General features: G+C 43.3%; 1 protein-coding gene across 1 annotated transcript in view; it reads right to left on the bottom strand.

The window, feature by feature from the left end:
* LOC126191270 (cytochrome P450 6k1-like) overlaps positions 1 to 24,918 on the bottom strand; it is a 77,273-nt gene that overhangs the window by 5,563 nt on the left and 46,792 nt on the right. The window contains exons 5-7 of the mRNA XM_049932078.1: positions 19,927 to 20,126; positions 4,351 to 4,572; positions 958 to 1,209 (exon numbers count right to left, since the gene is read on the bottom strand). Coding sequence (XP_049788035.1) covers positions 958 to 1,209; positions 4,351 to 4,572; positions 19,927 to 20,126 — 674 coding nt within the window. The remainder of the gene's footprint in view (positions 1 to 957; positions 1,210 to 4,350; positions 4,573 to 19,926; positions 20,127 to 24,918) is intronic.

Below are 24,918 nucleotides of genomic sequence, written 5' to 3'. Positions count from 1 at the left end.
AGGGGGAGACCAAGAGATGAATACATCAAGCAGATTCAGAAGGATGTAGGTTGCAGTAGGTACTGGGAGATGAAGAAGCTTGCACAGGATAGAGTAGCATGGAGAGCTGCATCAAACCAGTCTCAGGACTGAAGACCACAACAACAACATATTAAATTTATATATGTATGTGTATTTATGGGTATTATTTTGTGTGTGTGTGTGTGTGTGTGTGTGTGTGTGTGTGTGTGTGTGTGTGTGTGTGTATGTATATTATACATTTACGAACATCTGCGTACAAACATATTCTCTAAATGGTGGTTAAGCATTAAAATAAACTTGCAGTCCTCATTGAAAAAGTTACAAAAATGAATGATAATCAGTACAACACACTACCAGCTCATAAATACAAGATGCCATGACCAAAAGAATCATGAGTAGTTTGTTTTTGGCTGCAACAACAGTAGTTCTGCTCTGAGTCATGTATTCTTTTGACAGATCACATTTTTATACATGGTGGAGGTGGAATATATAAGGACACAACCATTTTGTTTGCAATGAAAAACTTTGTGTGTTTTCCATTTGAAGCATGGACTAGAGCATTTTCCTGATATGGAGAATATTTGCAGTCGTATACACTGCATCACTCCATTTATGTCTCACACCCTCCACAGTTTCACAAAACACGGCTTTCTTTAGACCTTTCTGATCCTGATAACTGGTTATTTTTGCCCTGATAGTGCTACTTTATGACACCAAGATTGTACACTGAACTTTACAACTAGCCTTACACTCCTGCACAATTTAGTGAGAGAGAATGACTGAATAGGTAGGAAGCAACCACAGTGCCACTGTTCTTAGACTCATCAGACTCATAGAATGTAGTAGAAAGAAAGGAAGTAGTGGCCTTGATTTGTAATGTGTGCAGGCCTCAACATCAGACTTACACTCACAGAGTTTCTTATCTTTACTACTTACCAATGCAAATGCGTGGTCCCTCTCCAAAAGGCAGGTAGACATAGGGGTGTCGCCTAGCTTTGGCTTCTTCAGAGAACCTCTCAGGATCAAAACGATCAGGGTCAGGGAAATATTTGGGTTCATAGTGTAGGCCCAGCACAGACAGCGCTACTGGAGTTCCTTTTTCCAGAATGACATCACTGTCAGGAATCTTGTAGTCTTGGTTGCATTCTCTGTTCAGAAATGGTACTGGTGGATATTTCCTGAGAGACTCTGGAACAGAAAAGAAAAAAAAAATATTTAAAGGAGAGCAAAATGATAATTTGATATGATAAAATTATGATGAACTGTATCAGAGGACAAAAATCGAGAGCATTCCCTTAAATAATAGGACCATTTAATTAATAAAGATTAAAAGGGAGCAGTTATATGAATTAAATTTTGATATACTAATAAGTTTAGATCCAAGGAGGCTGTATACCCAACTTAGGTAGTTCTTTCATATAGAAAGCTAATAAAAATATGAGTACACCTCACCTCACTCTCATTCTGTGCCTGCACTTTGTTTGAATTAGATTTTGGTGGAGACAAGTCTTCTTTTATAGGACAAAGATATCATTAGTAAAAGTAGTTTCACCCTAGGGCATCCACTTTGGTCTGCTTTCTGGTACAGACTGATTCATATGTTTAGCAAGTGTTGCAAGCAGAGGAAATCAGGTGTTCCTATGCAGATTAAGCAATGTTCGTTTTAACAACCACATCATGATTTTATTTGTATTTCACTGCCACCGTAGCTGGTGCAACACCAGATGCTGCTGCCTATTCTACAGAATTTACAGCCAAGCCAGGTAAATAACCTGTCTGTAGGTCACTTCTTCATGTCAAATCTCATTTTTAGTATGCCCACACTTGCTCTTTCCAACAACTTACCAATACTTTGATCATATCAATTAGATTTGCAGTGTGTTCAAGTGTTCATGTTAGATGTAGACTATGGCTTGAAACAATGATTGTTGTGCTAAATACCTAGCTAGCAATAATGGTAGATACTATTTTCAATTTATGATTAATTTCCTGGTAACAGTTCCCATGAATCATACTGCAGTACCTGTTATACATTTAGCCAGTATGATCTCTTTCTGGATTAGCCTAATTGTTTGGGTAACAACACGACTGTATTGGTTTCCTCATGTCTAGAACATATTATGCTAGGTTGTTGCAGCTGCTGTTCTTGCACCCCCTTATTTACTACTGTGCTGGCATGCAGCTGTAGTCATAGTCTGGAACAAAACCCTCATGGTTGTATGTAAGTGATGGATCTGACTGGCAACTGCTTGCAGTTTTAGTAAACAGCCAGTTAATTTCCTGTTGGGATCATGAAATAGAGATTCAGAAAGCATTTCACCTGGTTGGTGACTAGGCCGCCTCGTAACATTCCGTTCCTGAGTAGCAGTGAATATCTCTTCAGGGGAGGGAAGGTCATTGCTTCCACAGTGCCAGATGACCAAGCACATACATAACAATATGTCATCATTCATTCAGTTGAAAGTCAACAAATGGAACTCAGATTGGCTACTTGTAATCAAGACCAGTGTTGTGTGTAGAGGTGATTGTCTGCCAGAAAAAAAACCTATAGCTCAAGTGTAGGCGTCTGAAGGGGAGAAAGAGGAACTACTTTAAACTGTCCACAGGAATGTGGAGAACAGAGCTTTTATTCACTTCAAAATCCACACAAACTTCTAGAATTGATTTCCCATGATTCTGCTAAATCTCTCATTTAGTCATTGTAGCTTTGCATGGCTAATTGCAGTGAGACAATATAGTGGGGTTAGCATTTGCTGTATAACCCTTAATTGCTAGTGTCATGTTTGTGAGACAGGCTTATTAATGGCCTCTGACAAGTCCGGGTGGTCTTTGTTTATCTTTATCATTGTCTACAGTCAACCATTGAGTGTTTTGGAGGTCAATAGTAATTCATTCAGTAGAATATTCTTGATGCTCTGAATGAGAGCAAAATGTGGAGCTGAAATATTCCACAAATGTAAGATCATTTCTTCTAACTGCAGAATTCATTACAGAAATAACCCTTGTTATAACCATCGTTATTTTTGTCATTTTATAATTTCAGCACATTATGGTAGCCATGCCCAAGACCCACCATCTGCATCCATCAATTCTTGCTGAAACATGTTGAATCCTGAGTTATTGCAACTGAAAAAGAGAGTGTTCCTATGAAAACAATCTTTTTCAAAAACATTTCTAACAAAAATAGGTTTTACAACAACAAAATCAAACAATTTTTGACACTATAATGTAATTGGACAGATAAAAAATCTACTCACTAATCGGTAGCGGCATAATTATGGAAGCCCCTGGAGCCAGTGGCTCCTTTTTCCAGCAGAAGGGCTCAAGGGGAAGGAAGAGGAGTGAAGGAAAAGGACTGGATGGGTCTAGCAAAAGGCATAGATTTCAGGAAAGTCTCCTAGAAACATATGTAATTTACAACAGTACAAGCTACTCATGGAATAAACTGGGAAATTTTTGGAAAAAAAAAATAAAATTTTAAATTTGCTTTATGTATTATTGTATACCATGTGAAAAGGTGTGAAAAATTCTGTAAAATGGTATGTATCCCAGGTCTGTAGCTTCTACAGCAATTCTAGAAATTGCCATTCCCCATTTTTGGAACCATTTATGATAGTTTTGCAGCTCTTTAATTCAGAAATGAGTTGATATATCTCAGTAAAATTTTATATTTTTCTACGTTTATACCAACAGTACACCAGTGCCAAATTTCAAGAAAATGGTGGGGATTTAGTACTGAGTAATGTCAATCAGTGGGCAGAGACAAAATTCAAATGTTTGTACGGTAAGCAAAATTCCCAGATTTATGGATTTGTAAGTGAGTTGTGAATGTCATTTTAAGCAATATTTGGCAGATTCTTTAGATGTTTTTCTTGTATGGGTGCAGGACAGATACATATGCTCCCAGTCTGAATCACAATCAATAGTTGGTTTACAGTAAATAGGCTGTAGATTCGAAACTTTAAACAGTTTTTCGAAATGGGTTCTATTATTTCTCTGAATCTGTTTAGTTTGAGGCCAGTATGGCACCTCAAATGAAGGCTAAAAGTGAACCCTCTCTTTCATAATTGCAGTCCGAGTTAATGTTCAATTTCTGAGGACTCAATTTGTGACATTTCTTCCTTCCTTCCTTCATCACTGTATAAGCGCGTGGGTGAACTCTGCCACTCATTCTGACTTGTATAATGACAGTACATGATGAAGAAGGTATGCACAATATGCTAATCACTATGGAAACCTGGGCTGGGAGGTTCTGCTGTAACATATCCGAATAGAGTGTAATACATTTACTTAAAAGTGGAATTCAAATTGAAGATTGATTTTCCTTACCGGATACCACCTTGTCGAGGTAAGTCATTTTGCCGATGGTGTCGTAGGAAATTTCACCATTGTTTTCCTTCAGCACGGTGTCAATTTCATCATGTAGTTTGCTCTGTACGTCTGGGTTGAGCGCCAGTTCGTGCAGAGTAAAGCTTGTTGCCGTTGACGATGTCTCGAACCCCGCAATGAAGAAGACAAACGCCTGTGCTGCCAAGTCGTCCATTGACAGTTCTATAGAAAGACAGATAAAAGTTTCTGTCACAGCTGACTATGTCATAAAATGTGAAAGGGGATATTATTCAGTTAAGTAATGGTTTTAGTCAGTGCTTGATTTGGAAAAACAGAGGTTCTGGTACTGTGACCTTGTGGTGGCTGTTTTCAAAATTTAGACTTATTAAAATGTTATTTTTATGCTTTTCTGAGCATTTTAAAAAGTTAAAATACAATATTTGTACACATAAAAAAAAAATTGTTTCGTACCACATCATAAAATGTGCGGATCTGATTCCTTTTCATCAGTACAGGGTACCGGCTTATATAATCACAAATCAAGCACTGAACTTGTAGTGGCTGTGTGTGTGTGTGTGTGTGTGTGTGTGTGTGTGTGTGTATTCCACATCTCCTAAACCACTGAATTGATTTCAAACGAGCTTATACACACACCATTTATGGTCTATGAAGAAATACTGTGGCTCTCATTGGGATGTTGATGACATAGGAGGTGGGTACAGAGGTAAGGGGGAGGAAGAGAGACCAGAAACATGGGGAAGGGGAAAATGACCAGAGAAAGGAGGAGATGAAGATGGACAGGGAGAGGGGAGGTGGAGATGGACAAAGAGAGGGGGAGGAGGTGATGCACAGGATAGGGGGAGGACGGGATAGACAGAGAGAGAGGTGAAGAGCAGGAGGCGTAGAAGAGACATGAAAGATGAGGAGGTCTACTGGGCAGGTGGGAAAGGAAAAAGTGTGTAAGGAGGCAGATGTAAGAAGGAGAGCATGTGAAGAGGAAGAAGGACAGAGTGTGAAAAAGGGAGTGAGAAAGAGAAGGGAAAAAGTAGATTAGGGAAGAGATTTAAATTTTTCCTTATTAATTCGATGAAACAATGGAGACTCAGACATATTTGGACGTAGGCATAGCCATAAGTAAAAAGCTAGTGTAGTATAAAAATATTTGTATGTATGTTAAACATCTCCTAAACTACTGGATCAATTTCAACAACAGTTAGTATTCATTATCCTTACTTTGTGGAGAGAAACATTGTGGGTGTAAGAGTCACCTGCTTCCCTTAGAGTGGGGTGTGGGGTGGAAAGAGTGAGATATAGGAGCATAACTCAGGAAAGCCAGGAGCTATTTCAACCAAATTTTGTATGTAACTGACTCATTATTTGTGTAATTATTTGTATGGTAATACTATGTGGGAATTATACCCGTAGTACCTCCAGGGATGAGAAGCCATGACAAAATATAAAAAAATATTCAATAGGGGTCACTATGGTGATTTGTGGCAGTCCTGATGGTGTTGCACCCCTTTGCTAGGAAGGGGCTGGGTGTGCATAGACAATAACATATCAGCCATCTCTGTGAAACAATGTCTTCCAAACTTGGCACACTTATCAGTTGCTGTTTGAAAACAAATTACTGTGTGTGAGGATGGGGGTGAGAAAGGTTGGCATAAAAGCATTATTCTCGAAGCCCTGGAACAATTTCAACCAAATTTTGTACATATGTGACTATTTGTTTAAAAATGTTATGGGAGTAAGATACTCATATGAAAACAGGGGTGGGCATGGAAACAAGGTGGTGTGCCATATGTAAAGTTTGGAAATGACCTGTTGATATTTCTCTTCCGCACTTAATTGACTAGGAGTACACAAGTCAGTTAGTGTATGAACCAGGCTGCAAGAATGACGCCGCAGCAAGGCAACAGTTTTTCAGGCTGTTTCACATCAAAGATCATGCCACACAGCAGACTACCTGAGATAGAGTAAACATCTGCCCGGGAGTTGCATGGTATAAAACAGCAGAGAATAAGATGCTTAGATGGATGTAGCCATGGGTAAGAAGTTAGTTTTTAAATCTGTGTGCAGTCAGTTAGAAAGAGAGAGCCATATGGCGTTGTTAGCAGAGGGAGACCTGAGCCTAGTTGGGAAGACACATTTTCCTTGTTGCAGACTGGCACCTTTCCACACTGAGAGAGAGTTGTGTCTTCAGTGTGTCTGTTGAGTGTAGAGGGTGGTATTGTGGTTGTGTTGTATGATGAGAAAAGAGAGAGGTTGAAATTCAGTGCCGACACACAGCCTATACATCTCCAATAGCATCAAGGGAACTGGCAGGTTTAGTGACCCATTCAATAAACAGATCAGCATCAGCAATGTTACATGTTGTCATTACATGCATTGTCATGGGGACTTTTGGAGTTAAATTCCAGGACATTTGCACCAAGTCTGGTCATCTGAAACTTTACTCTTCTTGCCACTCAAATATTAGCTGTGAAAATTTTTCCCACCCCTAAGATATGAGCTGTCAACCTCAGAGTACAATGCCACCTCATAGGCATGTGTCAGCAATGATGTCTACAGAAGCAGTTCTCCAACAATAAATGTTATACTATTTCGTTTATGAGCGATTACTGCCTTTCAGTAGCCAAGTCAGATGTTAGTCTAGGGAACTGAAAATGTTGCAGCTATTTTTGGCAAAATTCGCATCTGTTTTTGGGAAATTGCGTATTTTTAGACAAAATTCATATCTTTTTATTTACAGATGATTATATGTAAAAATGTAATGGTTGTTATGTTACGTTCCTGGAGAGCTATGAAACTGATTGAAAAGAAAGAAATGGTGATTTTGGGGTTTGTAACTGGAATGTTTGTGTTTGCAAAGCCTTTAACAGTTATTTCCCGAAATGGTCTTTGCTTATTTTCTTCTTTTGGGTCTATTTAAGTTTTCATTTAATGATTATGTCTGTTGAGAAGCAGCATCATTTTCACACCTCTGATTTAAAAGGTTTTTCGACATTATTTTACTTTTCCTGCCCCGTTTGATAGTTACAAATTGCAGAGTGTTGATTTTGACCTTTTGTGGGCATTCATGGCTGTGCGACACATACGTGACAACACTATGGATAGAATCAACAACGTATGTAGCATTGAAATATAGCTGAAAATAACTCTTCACATGTTAGGGGAAGACTTCTGGAGTTGTCGAAATGCATTAACAGGTTTTGTTTTCCTGTCACTCTACAGTGCATACTGTGGACATTTATTATTTTTTGTTTATTTACTTTTTCCTTTTTGTCTGTAATCTATACACTGATCAGCCAGAACATTATGACTACCAACTTACTATCAATATATACCCATACAGGCGATGACCTGCTATCAATACAAACCCATCTATGAGATAGCAGTGTCATTTGGCAAGGAATGACTGCTAGTCAGACACACACATTGTGCATGTAGTATCAGTGAACGTGGTGTGTCTGCAGCTCGTGGTCGTGCGGTAGCGTTCTCGCTTCCTGCGCCCGGGGTCCCGGGTTCGATTCCCGGCGGGGTCATGGATTTTCTCTGCCTCGTGATGACTGGGTGTTGTGTGCTGTCCTTAGGTTAGTTAGGTTTAAGTAGTTCTAAGTTCTAGGGGACTGATGACCATAGATGTTAAGTCCCATAGTGCTCAGAGCCATTTGAACCATTTGAATGTGTTGTCCATGTGTAGAACAGGTAAGGTGTACGATCTACAGGGTGGAGGAAAACTGTGTCAAGAAATTTTAACCCTAGATAGCTGATGCCAGTAGGAACCAAAATTACTAATGTTGTGTAGGTCGACAACACACCATATTTAAACTACGGAAGCCTGACGCCACATGCTCCGATTGGCCATGGGATTGCCCTGTTGCCATTTGTCGGTTGACGGGCAGCGCTATGGTTTTCGGTTCACACATACAAATGTCCCTTGCACCGTCACTGCCCCAATGTGATATGAGCTCTTGTCAAATAGCTCTTGTTGTTTGTCTCCACCTCACGTCAGAGGCATTCACACGTAAGCTTGACTTTGGAGCACTCACACATCACCTGCGATTTAGTCATACAGTAAGCATAGCGGAACAGTATTTGTTTGAAGAATAATGAGATATGGTTTTTGTTTATGGACTAGGCGATGGTAATGCACATGGAGCTCGACATTTGTATGAGGAATGGTACCCAGCAGGACACCACCCACACCCACAAACATTTACAGCAGTTCACCAGCGACTTGGCAAACAGGCTCATTAGTGGAATATCATGGTGATGCTGGAAGACCTCGAACATGATGGGATGCACCATTTGAAGAGACTGTTCTCGAGCACTTCAGGGAACACCTACAACAAGTACTCGAGCAGCTGGACACGACATGGGGGTCACTCATTGGTTAGTCTGGGGGGTTTTAAAGGATGACGGCCAGCATCCATTGACTTTTCACCCTGTCCAAGACCTAATCCTGTGGCGAACTATGAACACAGACTAGGGTTTTGCCAGTGGTTCCTGCGATGTGTTGCATGAGATCCCGACTTTCCCGCCATTGTATTGTTTACTGAGGAGTGCACCTTCCATTGGGATGGCCTTTACAATATTCGAAATGTTCATTACTGGGCAAGGGGAAATCCTCAAGCCATGTATGTCCACAGATACCAGGAACGATTTTCGCTCAACATTTGGGCAGGCATTGTGGATGACCTCCTTGACTTACTGGGGCAAATTACCTCCACTTTTCGCAAGAAGCTCTAAGTGGCCTGCTGGAAAATGTTCCCCTTGACATATGGCTACATATATGGTTGCTGCATGATGGAGCGCCCATACATAACAGTTGTGCTTTGCATGTATATTTAAATGAACTCTTTAGTGCCCAGGTAATTGGTAGAGGTGCTCGTAGGACATGGCCCCCACAATCAACAGACCTCACGCCACCGGAGTTTTTCCTGTGGTGATCCTTCAAGTTTATAGGTCACCCAACCGGAAGCAAACCACCTAGAAACAAAGAGGATTTAATGGATCACGTTCAACATGCCACCAATCACATCAGGGCAATGCCAGAAATCTTTGAAAGAGTTTGGCAAAACACCATTCGATGTCACCAAGCTTGTGTCGCGTCAGAGGGCTGCACGTTTGAGCACCTGCTTTAAGTAAACAATGTCCTAGCTACGAAAAAGCTCTTTTCAGGACCAACACAATTTGTAAAAGACTTTCTGAACACAAACTATCAGCTGTTGATGAGTTTGTTCCCAGTAAGTCTTATCATGAAACTAAAATGGATGTGTGAAGACCCCGGAAGATTTGCCCCCAAGCCCCCAGAGTGGAAGGCTGGCACACTAACACTGAGCATGTGGACCACCTTGGCTATACTGCGATCTTTGGCAGGCAAAGAATTTGTGGTCATGTGTTGTCCAGAGCATCCGGCAAGAGGGCTATCATGTGGCCAGTTGGAGAATGTGGTGCCAATTTTCCATAGTTTAAAAACTGTCCATTGTCAATCTACACAACAATAGTAATTTTGATTCCTTCTGGTATCATCTATCCGGGGTTAAAATGTTATGACACAGTTTTTCTCCATCCTGTATATGAGTGTGACCGATGGCAGATTGTGATGGTGTGGAGGCTCAGCATGAGCATTTTGGAAACTGCACGACTTGTCAGGTGTTTGAGGGGTGCTTTGGTGAGTGTTTCCAGCATGTGGCGAAACCGGCATGAAACCATGTCCTGACATCGTGGGGTCGGACGGCCACCTCTCATTACAGATGTTGGATGTCATAAGCTGGGCAGACTGGCAAAACAGAACAGGCAGTGAACTGTGGTGGAGCTAACATCAGACTTTAATGCTGGGCAGAGTACAAGTGTGTCTGAATGCACAGTGCACCAAACACTCCTAACAATGGGCCTTCCCAGCTGACGACCCATCCATGTACTGGTGTTAACACCACGACATCGGCAACTACAACTGGAATGGGCATGTGACCAATGGCACTGGATGTTGGCGCAATGGCAGAGCATTGTATGGTCTGATGAACCCTGATACTTTCCTCATCATGCCAATAGGAGAGTGCAAATTTGTTATCTTCCAGGGGAACAATTTGTACTGCAGGATGGAGACAAGTTGCCGGTGTCTCCATTTCTTATGCTCTGGGACCTTCACATGGCCATCCATGGATCCAGTAGAGCTCGTGCAAGTACCTTGATGGCCAAGGAGTATTGTACACTGATTGTAGACTATGTAGACCCCTTCATGACGATCATGTTTCCCAATAGCAGTGGCATTTTTCCATGAGATAATGCACCACGGCACAAGGCCAGGAGTGTGATGGAGTGGTTTTGAGGAACACAGTGGCGAGTTTAAAATGGTGTGATAGCCCTTGAACTCGCCAGGTCTGAACTCGGCTGAACACATCTGGGATGTGCTCATCACCCCCCATTCCCCCCCCCCCCCCCCCCTCGCAGAATTTTTGGGAATTAGGTGACTTGTGTTTGCAGATATGGTGCCAGCCTCTCCAGTGACTTACCAGGGCCGCAGTGCTTACGCACCCTGATGTGCCACTGCCTTATCCATGCCAAAGGTGGACGTACTGACTATTAGGTAGGTGGTCATAATGTTCCGGATGATTGGGTGTAAAGGAACAGACTGAATGTGCACTTGAGCTGGCATTAAAAGAGTACATAATATATTAATGTAATTAAAAACAAATATGTTAATAATAAGTAAATATTATGCTCTTTGAGAGTGGAATCTAGATAGAACACTCATATAAAAGGAAAATAGTAATAACAGAAAAAAAATCTATGTACAGTCATTTGGCCTTCTGGTGCACAGATATCTGTTCATCCAGAAGGCAGATTTACTGGTCTATTGCACTATGCAGCATTGATATATAACAAATTTTGTAATTTATAGTTCTGGACTACACTACTATACAACACTACACTAAACAGCACTACACTACACAGAGTGAATACTATAAACCAGCAGAAGACCCCGAGCATAAACAAACTAGAGTTACAGAGGAGCGGTGCATGGAAACAAGCCCTCTCACAGGGCAGCCAGCTTATATCCGTGATTTGCATTACTGCAAATGTAGAAGTTGACACATGGTCTTTGCAGAAACTTGACACGTGGTCATATGGACCCCGACCCACACTGCTGTTTTGATGGTCGTAAGAGAACACGTTGATAGAGCAGGATTATGTTCTTCACTGATATCAAAATAAGAAAACAATGAGCAACATGCAACACAAAGCATTCCGTAACGGCTACCACGCAATTCCTTGCTCATGTTGGCAGTGTCGTAAACGAGGTTAAAAAAAATAGTTAAAATGGCTCTAAGCACTATGGGACTTAACATCTGAGGTCATCAATTCGCTAGACTTAGAACTACTTAAACCTAACTAACCTAAGGACATCACACACATCCATGCACGACGCAGGATTCAAACCTGCGACTGTAGCAACAGCGCGGTTCCAGACTGAAGCACCTAGAACCGCTCGGTCACAGCAGCCGGCGTAAACAAGGTAGTTCAGGCTTGACAAGTACGAGCATTTCCCGAAACAAAGGGGTGTGAAAGTTGTAGAGCAAGTTCCGGCAATATGATGTTGGTTCGCTGCCAGGCGATTTGCACTGTTGCAAGTTTATCAGTTCATCATCTCGGTTTCTTATTGTATGATTTAAAGCCTTTTTTGTTTTGGCGTCTTTCGAAACAAAGCTGGTTTCATATCATTGTGTTCCTAATTACGACGTCGTGTGTGTGTGTGTGTGTGTGTGTGTTGGACTCTGACTTGCGTTGTGAATGTGTTGCTCATAATCTGCTTGATTTTTGCTTCCGTCTGTAATACTGCGTGGTATAAATGATTCCATGTTTGTTTTTGTCTTACAACATTTAAATGCGTTGTAAGTACCAGTACATTATTCATGTTCTACTTTATTATAGTTTGCATCCATTTGTCGTACTTTCTCACATTTAATGAACTCCATGTTAGGGCTTTTGACAGAAATGGTACTCAACCGTATTACATCTTGTCACGGAATGAATATGTGTTCCTGCATTGAATGGTGTTACTGCTTGCCACTGATTGTGAGTACGCTTTGTGGTATTAGTGACAGAAGCCATCGTGCCAGGTACTATTATGCACAAAAAATATAATACATGGAGCGCATATCTGTACATGAGATTGTGTGGTATAGTGTGAACTTATTTCCACTGTACTGAATGCTACTGCATTTAGTAAACTCTAGTTATTCAGAATCCACTAGTAGATACAATGATGAAAGCATGAGAGTGTGTATTATTTGCTTTTAAATTTTCATTGGAGTGGGAGGATGAGTATACTGCACGGATTTTTGCTAAAATGTAGTGTCTGTAGTACCTGAGTACCTGTTAATAATGTGTGAACACATTTGCATAACTACTGTTTCATTTTTAGCATTTGCAGATAGGGAATCGTTTTATCCATACAATATTACAGACGCATGCAAAACTAAAGCAGAATACGAGGAATATATTGACAGTGCCATTCAAAGAGTGCAACACGCACAAGAGAGTAATAAGGAACACAATGCGGTGAAACAACTTTCAGATAATTTTTAAATTTTGAAATGTGCTAAGGTGGAATTATTTCTCCTTGATAATAGCTACATAGTCGAAATTACAGTACTGAGTTTCACAAATAAATTGTTTAATAGTCAAGAGGTGATTAAGATTTCTTGAATGTACGGTACTGAGGTCACAAAAATCTTTCAGTTTCCAGGTACGCACTTCCCTGCTAGACTATGAGGCCCAACCGTGAAGTATAAATGAAGAATATTGTCATCTGATCGCGTATTTCGGATTAAAAATATTTTCCACGCCATATTTTCTCGTACTCCAAGTTTACTGCCATGCCACTAGGAGTGCTGCTGTCGTTCTCTGTACCTCTACAGGCTTTGCAGCTCTCATATTTTAGTGTTTTGTAACGCAACCACAATTACAAAAACACGGGCCACCTAAAACTGCCTCGTTAAAATTCCAAATTTTGAACTTTAGCTAGCAGACAAACGTAAGCACTCCTTTGTCCTAAGATGTTAGGTCCCACGATTGAGTCCTGTGTTGGATTACGCAGGATGTATCTTCACCGGCCACAATCGGTGTGACCAGAGCACTGAGCGCACTGATATATCGTTGCGTTCGTGTACTTTTCATTTTGTACCCACATTGTCGGGTATATTATCTTTATAAGCTGGGCTACATTAAATGTATTTGCAGTTCAAGTAATCGAAAACAGAGGGGATTTTCGGTATTTATGGACAGAAAATAAAGCTATTTCAAACTACCTCTGATAAAATAGTCCACGTGGACGCAGCTCGCTGTTAGTGTGTGTGTGTGTGGTTTGAGGTTTTCGGGCGCTAAACAGCGTGGTCATCAGCGCCCAAACGCATAGAAACAGGAACACATGCAGTGAAGGGACGAAGACGGACACCGAACAAGGAGGACGGCTAAAAGACACAGACCTGACGCAGTTCCAAATCATCACATACAGAGGCAAAACAAGAGGAGAAGAAACGCACTAAAAGAGGAAAGGAAACACAAGGAAAAGAGAACAGAAATCGAAGTGAAACAAGTAGGTAATCGTGACTGGCGGACCTCTTACCTAAAGCCTGGGTGAGCCAGTCACCCAGCAGCACATTAAAATCCTCTCCCTAAAATCCGAGGCAACAAATTGGACAGAACACAAAACCGTAAGACCTTAACCACAGTCGTTGCGTCGTCTTGCAAAATAGAGGGCAAATCCGGTGGCAAGGAAACCACCGCCCTCTGGTCAGAGAATAAAGGACAGTCAAGTAAAATGTGGCGGACCGTAATCTGGACGCCACAAGCACTGCAGATTGGGGGGTCCTCCCGCCGGAGTAAAAAACCGTGCGTTAAGGGACTGTGCCCGATGCGGAGGCGAGTGAGGAGAACCTCATCCCGCCTGCATGACTGGTAGGACGTACGCCATGGCCGCGTGGTGGCCTTGACCAGACGCAGCTTATTTTCACCGACTGCCAGCCACTCCTCTTCCCATTGACACATAACACGAAAACGCAAAAGGGAGGTAACAGCATGGAGGGGGACGGCACATTCAACAACGTGAGGGAGGGAACATGCATCTTTGGCAGCCACATCCGCAAGTTCGTTTCCCCTAGAACCCACGTGCCCCGGCACCCAGCAGAAAGAAACCTCCTTCCCCTGCCGTTGCAGGTGGAGTAGGGCATCGTGGATGTTCTGGACGACCGTATCCGCTGGGTACAAGTGTTGCATGGTCTGAAGGGCACTCAGGGAGTCAGAACAGATGAGAAACTTATGACTGGGAACACATCTCATCTGCTCCAATGCCCGCAAGATCGCAAACAATTCGGCATCAAAGATGGTAAACGCTGCAGGAAGCCGTAACTTGACGACTCGATCAGGGAAAACAACAGCACAACCAACAGAGTCCCCCTGTTTAGAGCCATCCGTAAATACTGGTACATGGTCGGAATGCTGGTTTAAAATATCGTAAAATAAGGAGGTAAAAACAAACGCAGGAGTGCAGCTCCTCCGGTACTCTGACAAGTCTAAAAGGACGCTGGGCCGCTGGAGCAACCAGGATGGCAGACGGGTAAAACCCTGGAGTTGGGGTACCACACGCTCCACTTATTACGTAATTTCGCATTTTCGCGTCTTTATTCGCAATTACCGCAAATTGCGAATTTTTCCGGTCTCTAAGTGTTACTAGCGGAGTGTGCGCCGATACGAAACTTCCTGGCAGATTAAAACTGTGTGCCGGACCGAGACTCGAACTCGGGACCTTTGCCTTTCGCGGGCAAGTGCTGAACAGCAAGAGTGAATAATGTTTCCTCATTAAATGTCGTGACGATATCTTGTCATAGCCGTGCTGATCACGCCTAGTACTCAGCCTTTAACACAACAACATCACGAGATGTTAATCCTGTCCATCCTTTCTCGTGGGACATTTTCCCACTGGGAAATCACTGCTGTATTTTTTGCGTAAGTATTTCGGTGTCCGCAGCCAGATCAAAGCTGAGGATGAATTGTAGCTTACATGGCATTTATTTGACTCAGTTACCTGCTTATTTTGAGCCAAAAATATTTGTTAAATGTCTTGTACAATTAAAGTGTTGAAAAGTGTGTGAATTACTACGGGGCCAAACTGGTGAGGTTATCGGTCGCTAGACTTACACATTACGTAAACTAACTTATGCTAATAACGACCCACACACCCATGCCTGAGGGAGGACTCGAACCTCTGGCGGGAGGGGCCGCGCAGTCCGTGACATAGCGCCTCTAACCGCGTGGCTGGTACAATTAATTTGTGCTTAAATGCAAGGAGAAAAAGTGAGATTTAATTAAAGCTTAGTAAAAGTCCTGTTCATAAATTGTTAAATTCATCAGATTGGACACTACTGCTTCTGTATTACTTTTGCACTGAAAAATGATGTACTCTAGGAAGATGAAAGTAGCCGTATGCATCGATGCGTCATTAAGAGGGTCTGAAGGAAGATTGCATCATACAGGTACATATAGACGAAAAGACGAATACTACTTCCGATATGGATTAACAGTGCTTCAGTGACTATAGTTTGTGTAACACTTAAATCTACAAACATATTCCTCAAGCCTCCATCGGTGCATGGCGGAGAGTACCTAATCATTCCCTATCCTGTTCACCTCACAGATGGAGTCTATATGCTGCTGAACGAGTCCTGATTTCACTCATCTTGTCTTTGCAGTCTATGTGCGACATGCATGTTGGTGGCCATAGGATTGTTTTTCAGTCAGCGGCAAATGGCGACTCTCTAGTCTATGGCGTTATGCGGAGAGAACTTCTTATTTCCTCCAGGGATTCCCATTTTAACTCACAGAGTAATTCCATAATACTCGTGTCTTGCTCGAGCCTACCAGTAACAAATATAGCATCACGATTTTTATATTGTTTCGATGCCTTCCTTTAACCCGGCCCGATGTGGGTCTCAAACACTTGAGCAATACTCGATAGTGGGTCCAACAAGTGTTCAATACGTCGACTCCTTCGTGTATGAGCTACACTTTCATGAAATTCTCCGAATAAACAGAGGTCGACTACTCACCTTCTTACAACTGATCATACGTGTACGTTCAATTTCATGTTCATTTGCAATGTCACGCCTTAACATCATATCGACACGACAATGTCAAGGAGCACACCAGTAAAATTGTATTCTAACGCTACAGGATTGTCTTTCCTACTCTTCTTTTCCTTGTGCCTTTGTCCCGCAATTGCACACGGTTATGGTTTGATTTGGTAAGGGGTGACCGGATGCCCTTCCTGTCGCCACCGCGGTGGATGAGATGATGAGGAAGATAACACAACACGATGACGAGGATGAGGACAACACAACATCCAGTCCCTGAGCGGAGAAATATCCGCGACCCGGGCCCCTGTGCGCGGCATTCCGTCGCGCTGACCAGTCAGCTACGGGGGCGGACTTTTCCTGCTCATCCTCATTGACTAACATTTTTCCACTTTCAGCGCAAGTTTCCATTCACCACACAAAACAAAAATTCTCTAGAACCTTTCCTGTATCTTGCAGGGGCTCAACGATGACACTTTCCCATAAGCTGAAGCGTCATCAGCAAACAATCGCAGATCGCTATTCATACTAGCCGTAGGATCATTTACGTGTATGGAGAACAACAGCTGTCCTATCACAATAAGGACATTACGTCACAAAGATTGATTTTATCCGGCCGTGCACGAAAATGCGATATTTCAGGGCGTCATATCTCCCATTCTGTTGATCACAAAGACAATTTAAATGTTACAGACTCCCTCCAGCCCAGGCAAATTGAGCTAATCGGACGGTTCATTGTCGCATTAGGTGTGATCTAGGGTTAACCTTAGGCAGCTTATAAAAGCTCTGTTTTTTCACGGGCGGTTTCTTAGAAAACCCCAGAAGACCATGATTTTTGGTTACGAAAAACCATTAGTTGCGGAGATGGCCGCTTCTGTAATTTCTGTTCATGGCATATCGTCGACATTCTTTCCATATGTTCTTCAGATCATATTCTATGGGAACTTTGAAACTGTTTTCGATACCATTATCCGTTACCAAGGTCCAGAGGTTCAAAATTACCTTACCAAAGCGCATAAAAAATGAACGTAATATCCATCTGAGAAGTAAATGTAGTTTTAACTGGCGCAGTGATCAGAGGGCAAGGGTTCTAGGATCATTGCAAGAGTTCTGAGGTCACACAATTATTTAGTCTGCAGTTCTTCACGAATAAGACTTTATAGGGCACTGTCTCTGTACAATGACCAATTCACACCTATACAAATATGCCCAAAGCGGTACTATAATGACAAAAAATGCGCTAAAGGGGGTCTTAATAAGTCTGAAAAAACTAAAATGACTGGCAAAAATCATGTAAATCTGAAATGACTGCAAATATTTCTAGTAACATTTTTGCTCTTGTGAGACACAAACCATAAGCCAGGCGTTTTCGATGAATTGCGATCAATAAGCAAAATAACCAGAAAAAGGGTAACGTAAGCGATTTTGTTACCCTTATATTATTCATATTGATATGCTTTTTAAGTGTCAAAGTACATAAACTCTCAAAATTTTACTGACCTACAGAATTCATTTTATATGAATAGCACATCTTCCTGTAACGGTGAAGAAAATAGAATCCGCCAGAAAAATGTTTCAGTCTTAGCATAAAAAGACGAATATGTACCTCTTTAAAAGACTCTGAATGAAAAGTGGGGAATCAACTGCCTCAGTCCTGCAAACGTATTCAAGATTTTTTTGGGTAAAAGAGAGTAACAGAGAGAGACAGTGATGGTGGAAGGGAGAGGAGACAGTGCCAGTGGGAGAGAGAGAGAGAGAGAGAGAGAGAGAGAGAGAGAGAGAGAGAGCGAGAGAGAGGGAGAGAGAGAGAGAGGACAGAGATGGTGGGAGAGAGAAAGTAGCAGTGAAAGGGAAAGAGAGATGGATGAAGACAATAGCAGTGGGAGCCAAAGAGAGGAGAAATATTGATGGTCAATGGGAGGCACTGGTAGTAAAAAATAAAGAAAGATGGAGGAGGATGGAGAAAGAAACAGTGGGAGCAAAGGAGAGAGGAGACAGTGGAAATGAAAAATACAGATGAATGGAGACGATACATAGGCTCAGGGGATCTGGACCCTCCCAAACCGCCAAGACTGAACACGTAGGTATAGCGGAGGGCGAATTCTGCCCTGATATTTTAAACACAAGTTGGACCACCAAAATTTGTGAGCTGCCAAGGTATGGTGAAGGAGTGGAAGTAAAGAAAGATAAGGAGAGACAGTCTATACAATGGCAGTGGGATATACTTAAACGATGAGAGATGTATACAGAGTGGTCAATTGATCGTGACTGGGCCATTATTTATTGCATTAATGTGGTATTTACAGGTAATCACGCTGTAACAGCATACGTTCTCAGAAATGATAAGTTCACAAAGGTACCTGTATCACATTGGAACAACCGAAATAAAATGTTCAAACGTACCTATGTTCTGCACTTTAATTTAAAAAACCTACCTGTTACCAACTGTTCGTCTAAAATTGTGAGCCATACGTTTGTGACTCTAACAGCGCCATCTGTCGCAAAGTGAAAGAAGTGGTCCAACTAAAACGTTCGTATTTCTTTACGTACTACACGAATATGTAATAAAAATGAGGGTTCCTATTTAAAAAAACGCAGTTGATATCCGTTTGACCTATGGCAGCGCCATCTAGCGGGCCAACCATAGCGCCATCTGGTTTCCCCATTCAAGCTAGACGAGTTTCGTTCTTTGTAGTTTTTTCGTTTGATTTTTATTTCGTGAGATATTTGGCCCGGTCACTATCACCCTGTATAGATGTTGGCAATGAGAGGGAACTGCTGAATATCAAGGCTTAACTACAAAGAGAGACTGGATAAATCAGAATGTTCTGTATTCAAAGAGTGCAAATATGTTCAGATGCCAAAATTTGTGGTGGGAAAGGCTGAATAAGGATCGAGGCAACCAGTTGATCATTTTTCTGTCACAGTCTTTAAAGAAAAACATATTCCCCTTTTTTTGGTGCGACAGAAGCATTTTTGCTCTGGTAACTCACAGCTCGTGCTTCACATTGTGTAGATACGCATGTGCTAATCCAGAAGAAAGTATTTTTGCACTACTGTACGTTATATATTTAGTTACACTCAAAGTCAAGAACAGAAATGTAGTAACACAAAGCAATTAAGCTAGTAGACAGCATTTTCTAGTGGTACTTATCCAAGTACACGTTACCAGCATGTGGTACATTCGTAAACACAAGAGATAATGGGATCAAACTAATTCTTACTAAAGTGAGTGACAGCACTTTCTTCCACCGACCCCTTCACATACACCACAGAAACACAACTTAAAAACCATAGAACATGCAATCTAAGATTATATGATACGTAAGCGCACAAAGAACATGATATTCCTACACGATGGCTTTGTGACATTTGGAAGAGAGGACACTGTGAGTGTAGCTAAACACAAGCAAGAAGAAGAAGAGAAGGAGGGACTTACTGTCAGGAGTGCCAACACCATTCTGATGCCCGTTCTCCATTGTCTCTCCTTTGTCAGGGTCGACATATCCCTTGTTTTTCAGCTGAATGAGGAGGTCCATGAAATCTTTCCTGCTGTAGTTGTTCTTCTCTCTGTAAGCGACAGTGTCTGCGACCATCTGCTGAAAATATCTGCTGACATCTGTCGTTCCTCCTTTGACCCTACAAAAAAGATAATAACTATTTAATATTAACGCAAGGACTCCTAAAAGCAGTTCCCCCTTTCTACTGTGAAAGACGATTACTTGTCTAACATTTCCAAAATATTGTACGTAGCGGCCAATGAAAGATGGTGCTGTTCCAGAAAAAATGAAGCTCCTATCAGGTTGTGATCCACAAGGAGTGTGCAAACAACATGCGATGCTGACTGGTCCTAAGACGAAAGGCAGCTACCCAGTGCAGTGGACTGGTGCTATGTGTTCCGAATTTGAGGCCGCGAGACCGAGCATGGCTGACGCAACGCTCCTAACTCATTCTATGCACGACGCACGTCTTGCACTAGTGGTGGATGCCAGGCGGCTATCGGCGCGGCGCTACAGTAGCGGTGAGATGGTCCATGACAACCATCGGTGTACTTTTCTCGAAAAACTGGCAACATCTCAAAGAATGTGGAGCGCCTACGATCGTGAGCTTCTGGCAGTATATGAAGCAATCTAGTCGAAGAGCAAGTGTTCAAGATGTTCACGTACCATAAATCGTTGACTTTTGCTTTCAACAGTGCCAGCTGTTCTCCTCACCAGTTGAACTATCTAGAGTTCGTAGCTCAGTTCAGTACTGCCATCAAGTACATTTAATGCGTCAACAGCCGGCCGCTGTGGCCGAGCGGTTCTAGGCGCTTCAGTCTGGAACCGCGCGACCGCTACGGTCGCAGGTTCGAATCCTGCCGCGGGCATGGATGTGTGTGATGTCCTTAGGTTAGTTAGGTTTAAGTAGTTCTAAATTCTAGGGGACTGATGACCTCAGATGTCAAGTCCCATAGTGCTCAGGGCCGTCATGCGTCAACAGCGCGATGAGTTCAATCGACTTTTCTGCTCTGGCCCGAGCACAAAAAGACTAGGAACTCCGAACGACGCTCGTCAACGACGACGTGACACTATAACAGTTGCAGCTCGTCAACATTCTGGGAGAAGATGTCAAGCTCTATTGCAACCTCTCTCGTGGACAACCTCATCTGTTTCTTTTACCAGCTTTCAGAAAATAAACTTTTGACAGCATCCAGAACTTGTGCCATCGAGGAGTATGTCCGGTTTTTCGACTCTTTCCCCAACGTTTTGTGTGGGTTGGCACGAAAAAGCACTGTCGAGGATGGACAAGGACATATTCACAGTGCCAAAGATGTAGATGGAACAGTACGTTTTTCCCATATAAATCTAGATGCTATGCGACCACTTCCTCCATCGAACAGTCAACGCTACGTTTTCACAACGCTAAATCGTTTTACCCGCTGGCCATGGGCAGTGGCAATTGGTACCATTACCGCCGAAACATTAGTCTCTACATTTGCGTCAGCGTGGTTAGCTGTGGGCGGCAGTTTGAATAGGACCTGTTCGCGCAGCTTGCCAGATTTGCGGGTATGTTCCTTGAAGGCGGAGTTCATGTGCTATGGAAACACATGGACTTCGTCTCTTCCAATGGTTCTGCTTGGCCTACAAACAGCTTATAAGCCCGATATTGATTCTTCGGCTGCGGTGTTGGTCTACGGAGAGACCTTGCGTCTTCCTGGCTAATTCGTCGACGCAGGTACACTGCAAACTCCCTCGCAAGACCAGACGGATTTCTTATGTCGACTGCAGAACCACGTCGCGCGCATCCATCCTCCAAAAGCTTCCGTCACGGGACGCCACTTTGTTACATGCACAAGGACCCAGATCACTGCTCGCATGTCATGCTCCTCACCGGCGGCGTAAAACCACCCTTACAATCTCCGTCACTGGCTCGTACCGTGTGTTACGGAGAAATGCGCAGACAATGGGTACCACCGCCACAGATGTCCATAGAACACCAAGCGACGGGGACAGGTCGCTGGAAAACTCAGCTGGAAAAGTCAGAATTCATCGCATATTCTTCATCTGCCTGAAGAAATGAGTAGTCACAAAAATAAATTAGAAATAAAATATCACATGGCGTATGATAATGGTGGGAGACACCATCATTGGGTTAGACTAAATCATCGGACTAGTGTAGCAGCAGCCTTTAACACCAGCATTGGTTCATGCTCAGGGCTTGATAATTCTCCAGTTACACTTAGAGTTCATGGTTCAATGTTTGTTTTAACGTTGTTAGCAAATACCCTATTGAATAAGCATTAATGCACCCTGTGACCGATTTTGCAGGCAATACTTGAAACTCCAAAACACTCCTTGTGCTGCATGTCGAGCAATGCGAAATCAACGAGGCCTCAGAAAACGAATGACAAAGCTCTCTGTCCGATCTTTCCATCGAGGTGATGGACAGAAATAGCTTAACCACCGTATGACTTTAGCCTGAAAGAAGTTGGTGGAGCTAAGCGACCAATCACATATTTTACACAGAGAATATCGAAGAGGGAACCCATGAAGCAAAAACACAAATTCACTATAAGGATGCACGAAACGACGGCGGGAGTGAAAGATATATACCCTCCCGATATGTTCGACAAGTATGTACTATTAGCAACCTAGTACAGTTTGTTGCTTTATACAAAGAATGACTTGTAGATTCTCATGGTTCTTACAGGCTGAGATATCCCATAACACGTTTGACGTCATAATTTTCGGCGTGGCCATTTCTGGCGTCAGAAAATGACAGATTTGCTCTCCAGCACCATTACTGAAACTTTGGATCATTACATGGAGACACTCCATACATAGTGAGGCCATTGCGGTGAGGTAGTGCGAGATTGTATGACTTAACTTTTCCAACATGTCCAGCATCTCCACATCTACATCTACATCCACATTCCGCAAGCCACCTGACAGTGTTTGGCGGAGGGTGCTTTGAATACCTCTATCGGTTCTCCCTTCTATTCCAGTCTCATATTGTTCGTGGAAAGAACGATTGTCGGTATGCCTCTGTGTGGGCTCTAATCTCCCTGATGTTATCCTCATGGTCTCTTTGCGAGATATACACTCCTGGAAATGGAAAAAAGAACACATTGACACCGGTGTGTCAGACCCACCATACTTGCTCCGGACGCTGCGAGAGGGCTGTACAAGCAATGATCACACGCACGGCACAGCGGACACACCAGGAACCGCGGTGTTGGCCGTCGAATGGCGCTAGCTGCGCAGCATTTGTGCACCGCCCCGTCAGTGTCAGCCAGTTTGCCGTGGCATACGGAACTCCATCGCAGTCTTTAACACTGGTAGCATGCCGCGACAGCGTGGACGTGAACCGTATGTGCAGTTGACGGACTTTGAGCGAGGGCGTATAGTGGGCATGCGGGAGGCCGGGTGGACGTACCGCCGAATTGCTCAACACGTGGGGCATGAGGTCTCCACAGTACATCGATGTTGTCGCCAGTGGTCGGCGGAAGGTGCACGTGCCCGTCGACCTGGGACCGGACCGCAGCGACGCACGGATGCACGCCAAGACCGTAGGATCCTACGCAGTGCCGTAGGGGACCACACCGCCACTTCCCAGCAAATTAGGGACACTGTTGCTCCTGGAGTATCGGCGAGGACCATTCGCAACCGTCTCCATGAAGCTGGGCTACGGTCCCGCACACCGTTAGGCCGTCTTCCGCTCACGCCCCAACATCGTGCAGCGGTGTCGCGACAGGCGTGAATGGAGGGACGAATGGAGACGTGTCGTCTTCAGCGATGAGAGTCGCTTCTGTCTTGGTGCCAATGATGGTCGTATGCGTGTTTGGCGCCGTGCAGGTGAGCGCCACAATCAGGACTGCATACGACCGAGGCACACAGAGCCAACACCCGGCATCATGGTGTGGGGAGCGATCTCCTACACTGGCCGTACACCACTGGTGATCGTCGAGGGGACACTGAATAGTGCACGGTACATCCAAACCGTCATCGAACCCATCGTTCTACCATTCCTAGACCGGCAAGGGAACTTGCTGTTCCAACAGGACAATGCACGTCCGCATGTATCCCGTGCCACCCAACGTGCTCTAGAAGGTGTAAGTCAACTACCCTGGCCAGCAAGATCTCCGGATCTGTCCCCCATTGAGCATGTTTGGGACTGGATGAAGCGTCGTCTCACGCGGTCTGCACGTCCTGCACGAACGCTGGTCAAACTGAGGCGCCAGGTGGAAATGGCATGGCAAGCCGTTCCACAGGACTACATCCAGCATCTCTACGATCGTCTCCATGGGAGAATAGCAGCCTGCATTGCTGCGAAAGGTGGATATACACTGTACTAGTGCCGACATTGTGCATGCTCTGTTGCCTGTGTCTATGTGCCTGTGGTTCTGTCAGTGTGATCATGTGATGTATCTGACCCCAGGAATGTGTCAATAAAGTTTGCCCTTCCTGGGACAATGAATTCACGGTGTTCTTATTTCAATTTCCAGGAGTGTACGTAGGAGGGAGGAATATACTGCTTGACTCCTCGGTGAAGGTATGTTCTCGAAACTTCAACAAAAGCCTGTACCGAGCTACAGAGCGTCTAACGCTTTCGCGATTACTAAATGATTCTGTAACGAAGCGCGCTGCTCTCCGTTGGATCTTGTCTACCTCTTCTATCAGCCCTATCTGGTACGGATCCCACACTGCTGAGCAGTATTCAAGCAGAGGGCGAACAAGTGTACTGTAACCTACTTCCTTTGTTTTCGGATTGCATTTCGTTAGGATTCTTCCAATGAATCTCAGTCTGGCATCTGCTTTACCGACGATCAACTTTATATGATCATTCCATTTTAAACCACTCCTAATGCCTACTCCCAGATAATTTATGGAATTAACTGCTTCCAGTCGCTGACCTGCTGTATTGTAGCTAAATGATAAAGGATCTTTTT

The sequence above is a fragment of the Schistocerca cancellata genome, chromosome 6 (assembly GCF_023864275.1).
Source record: "Schistocerca cancellata isolate TAMUIC-IGC-003103 chromosome 6, iqSchCanc2.1, whole genome shotgun sequence".
Classification (NCBI taxonomy): domain Eukaryota; kingdom Metazoa; phylum Arthropoda; class Insecta; order Orthoptera; family Acrididae; genus Schistocerca; species Schistocerca cancellata.
This window is presented reverse-complemented; position numbering and strand designations above follow the sequence as displayed.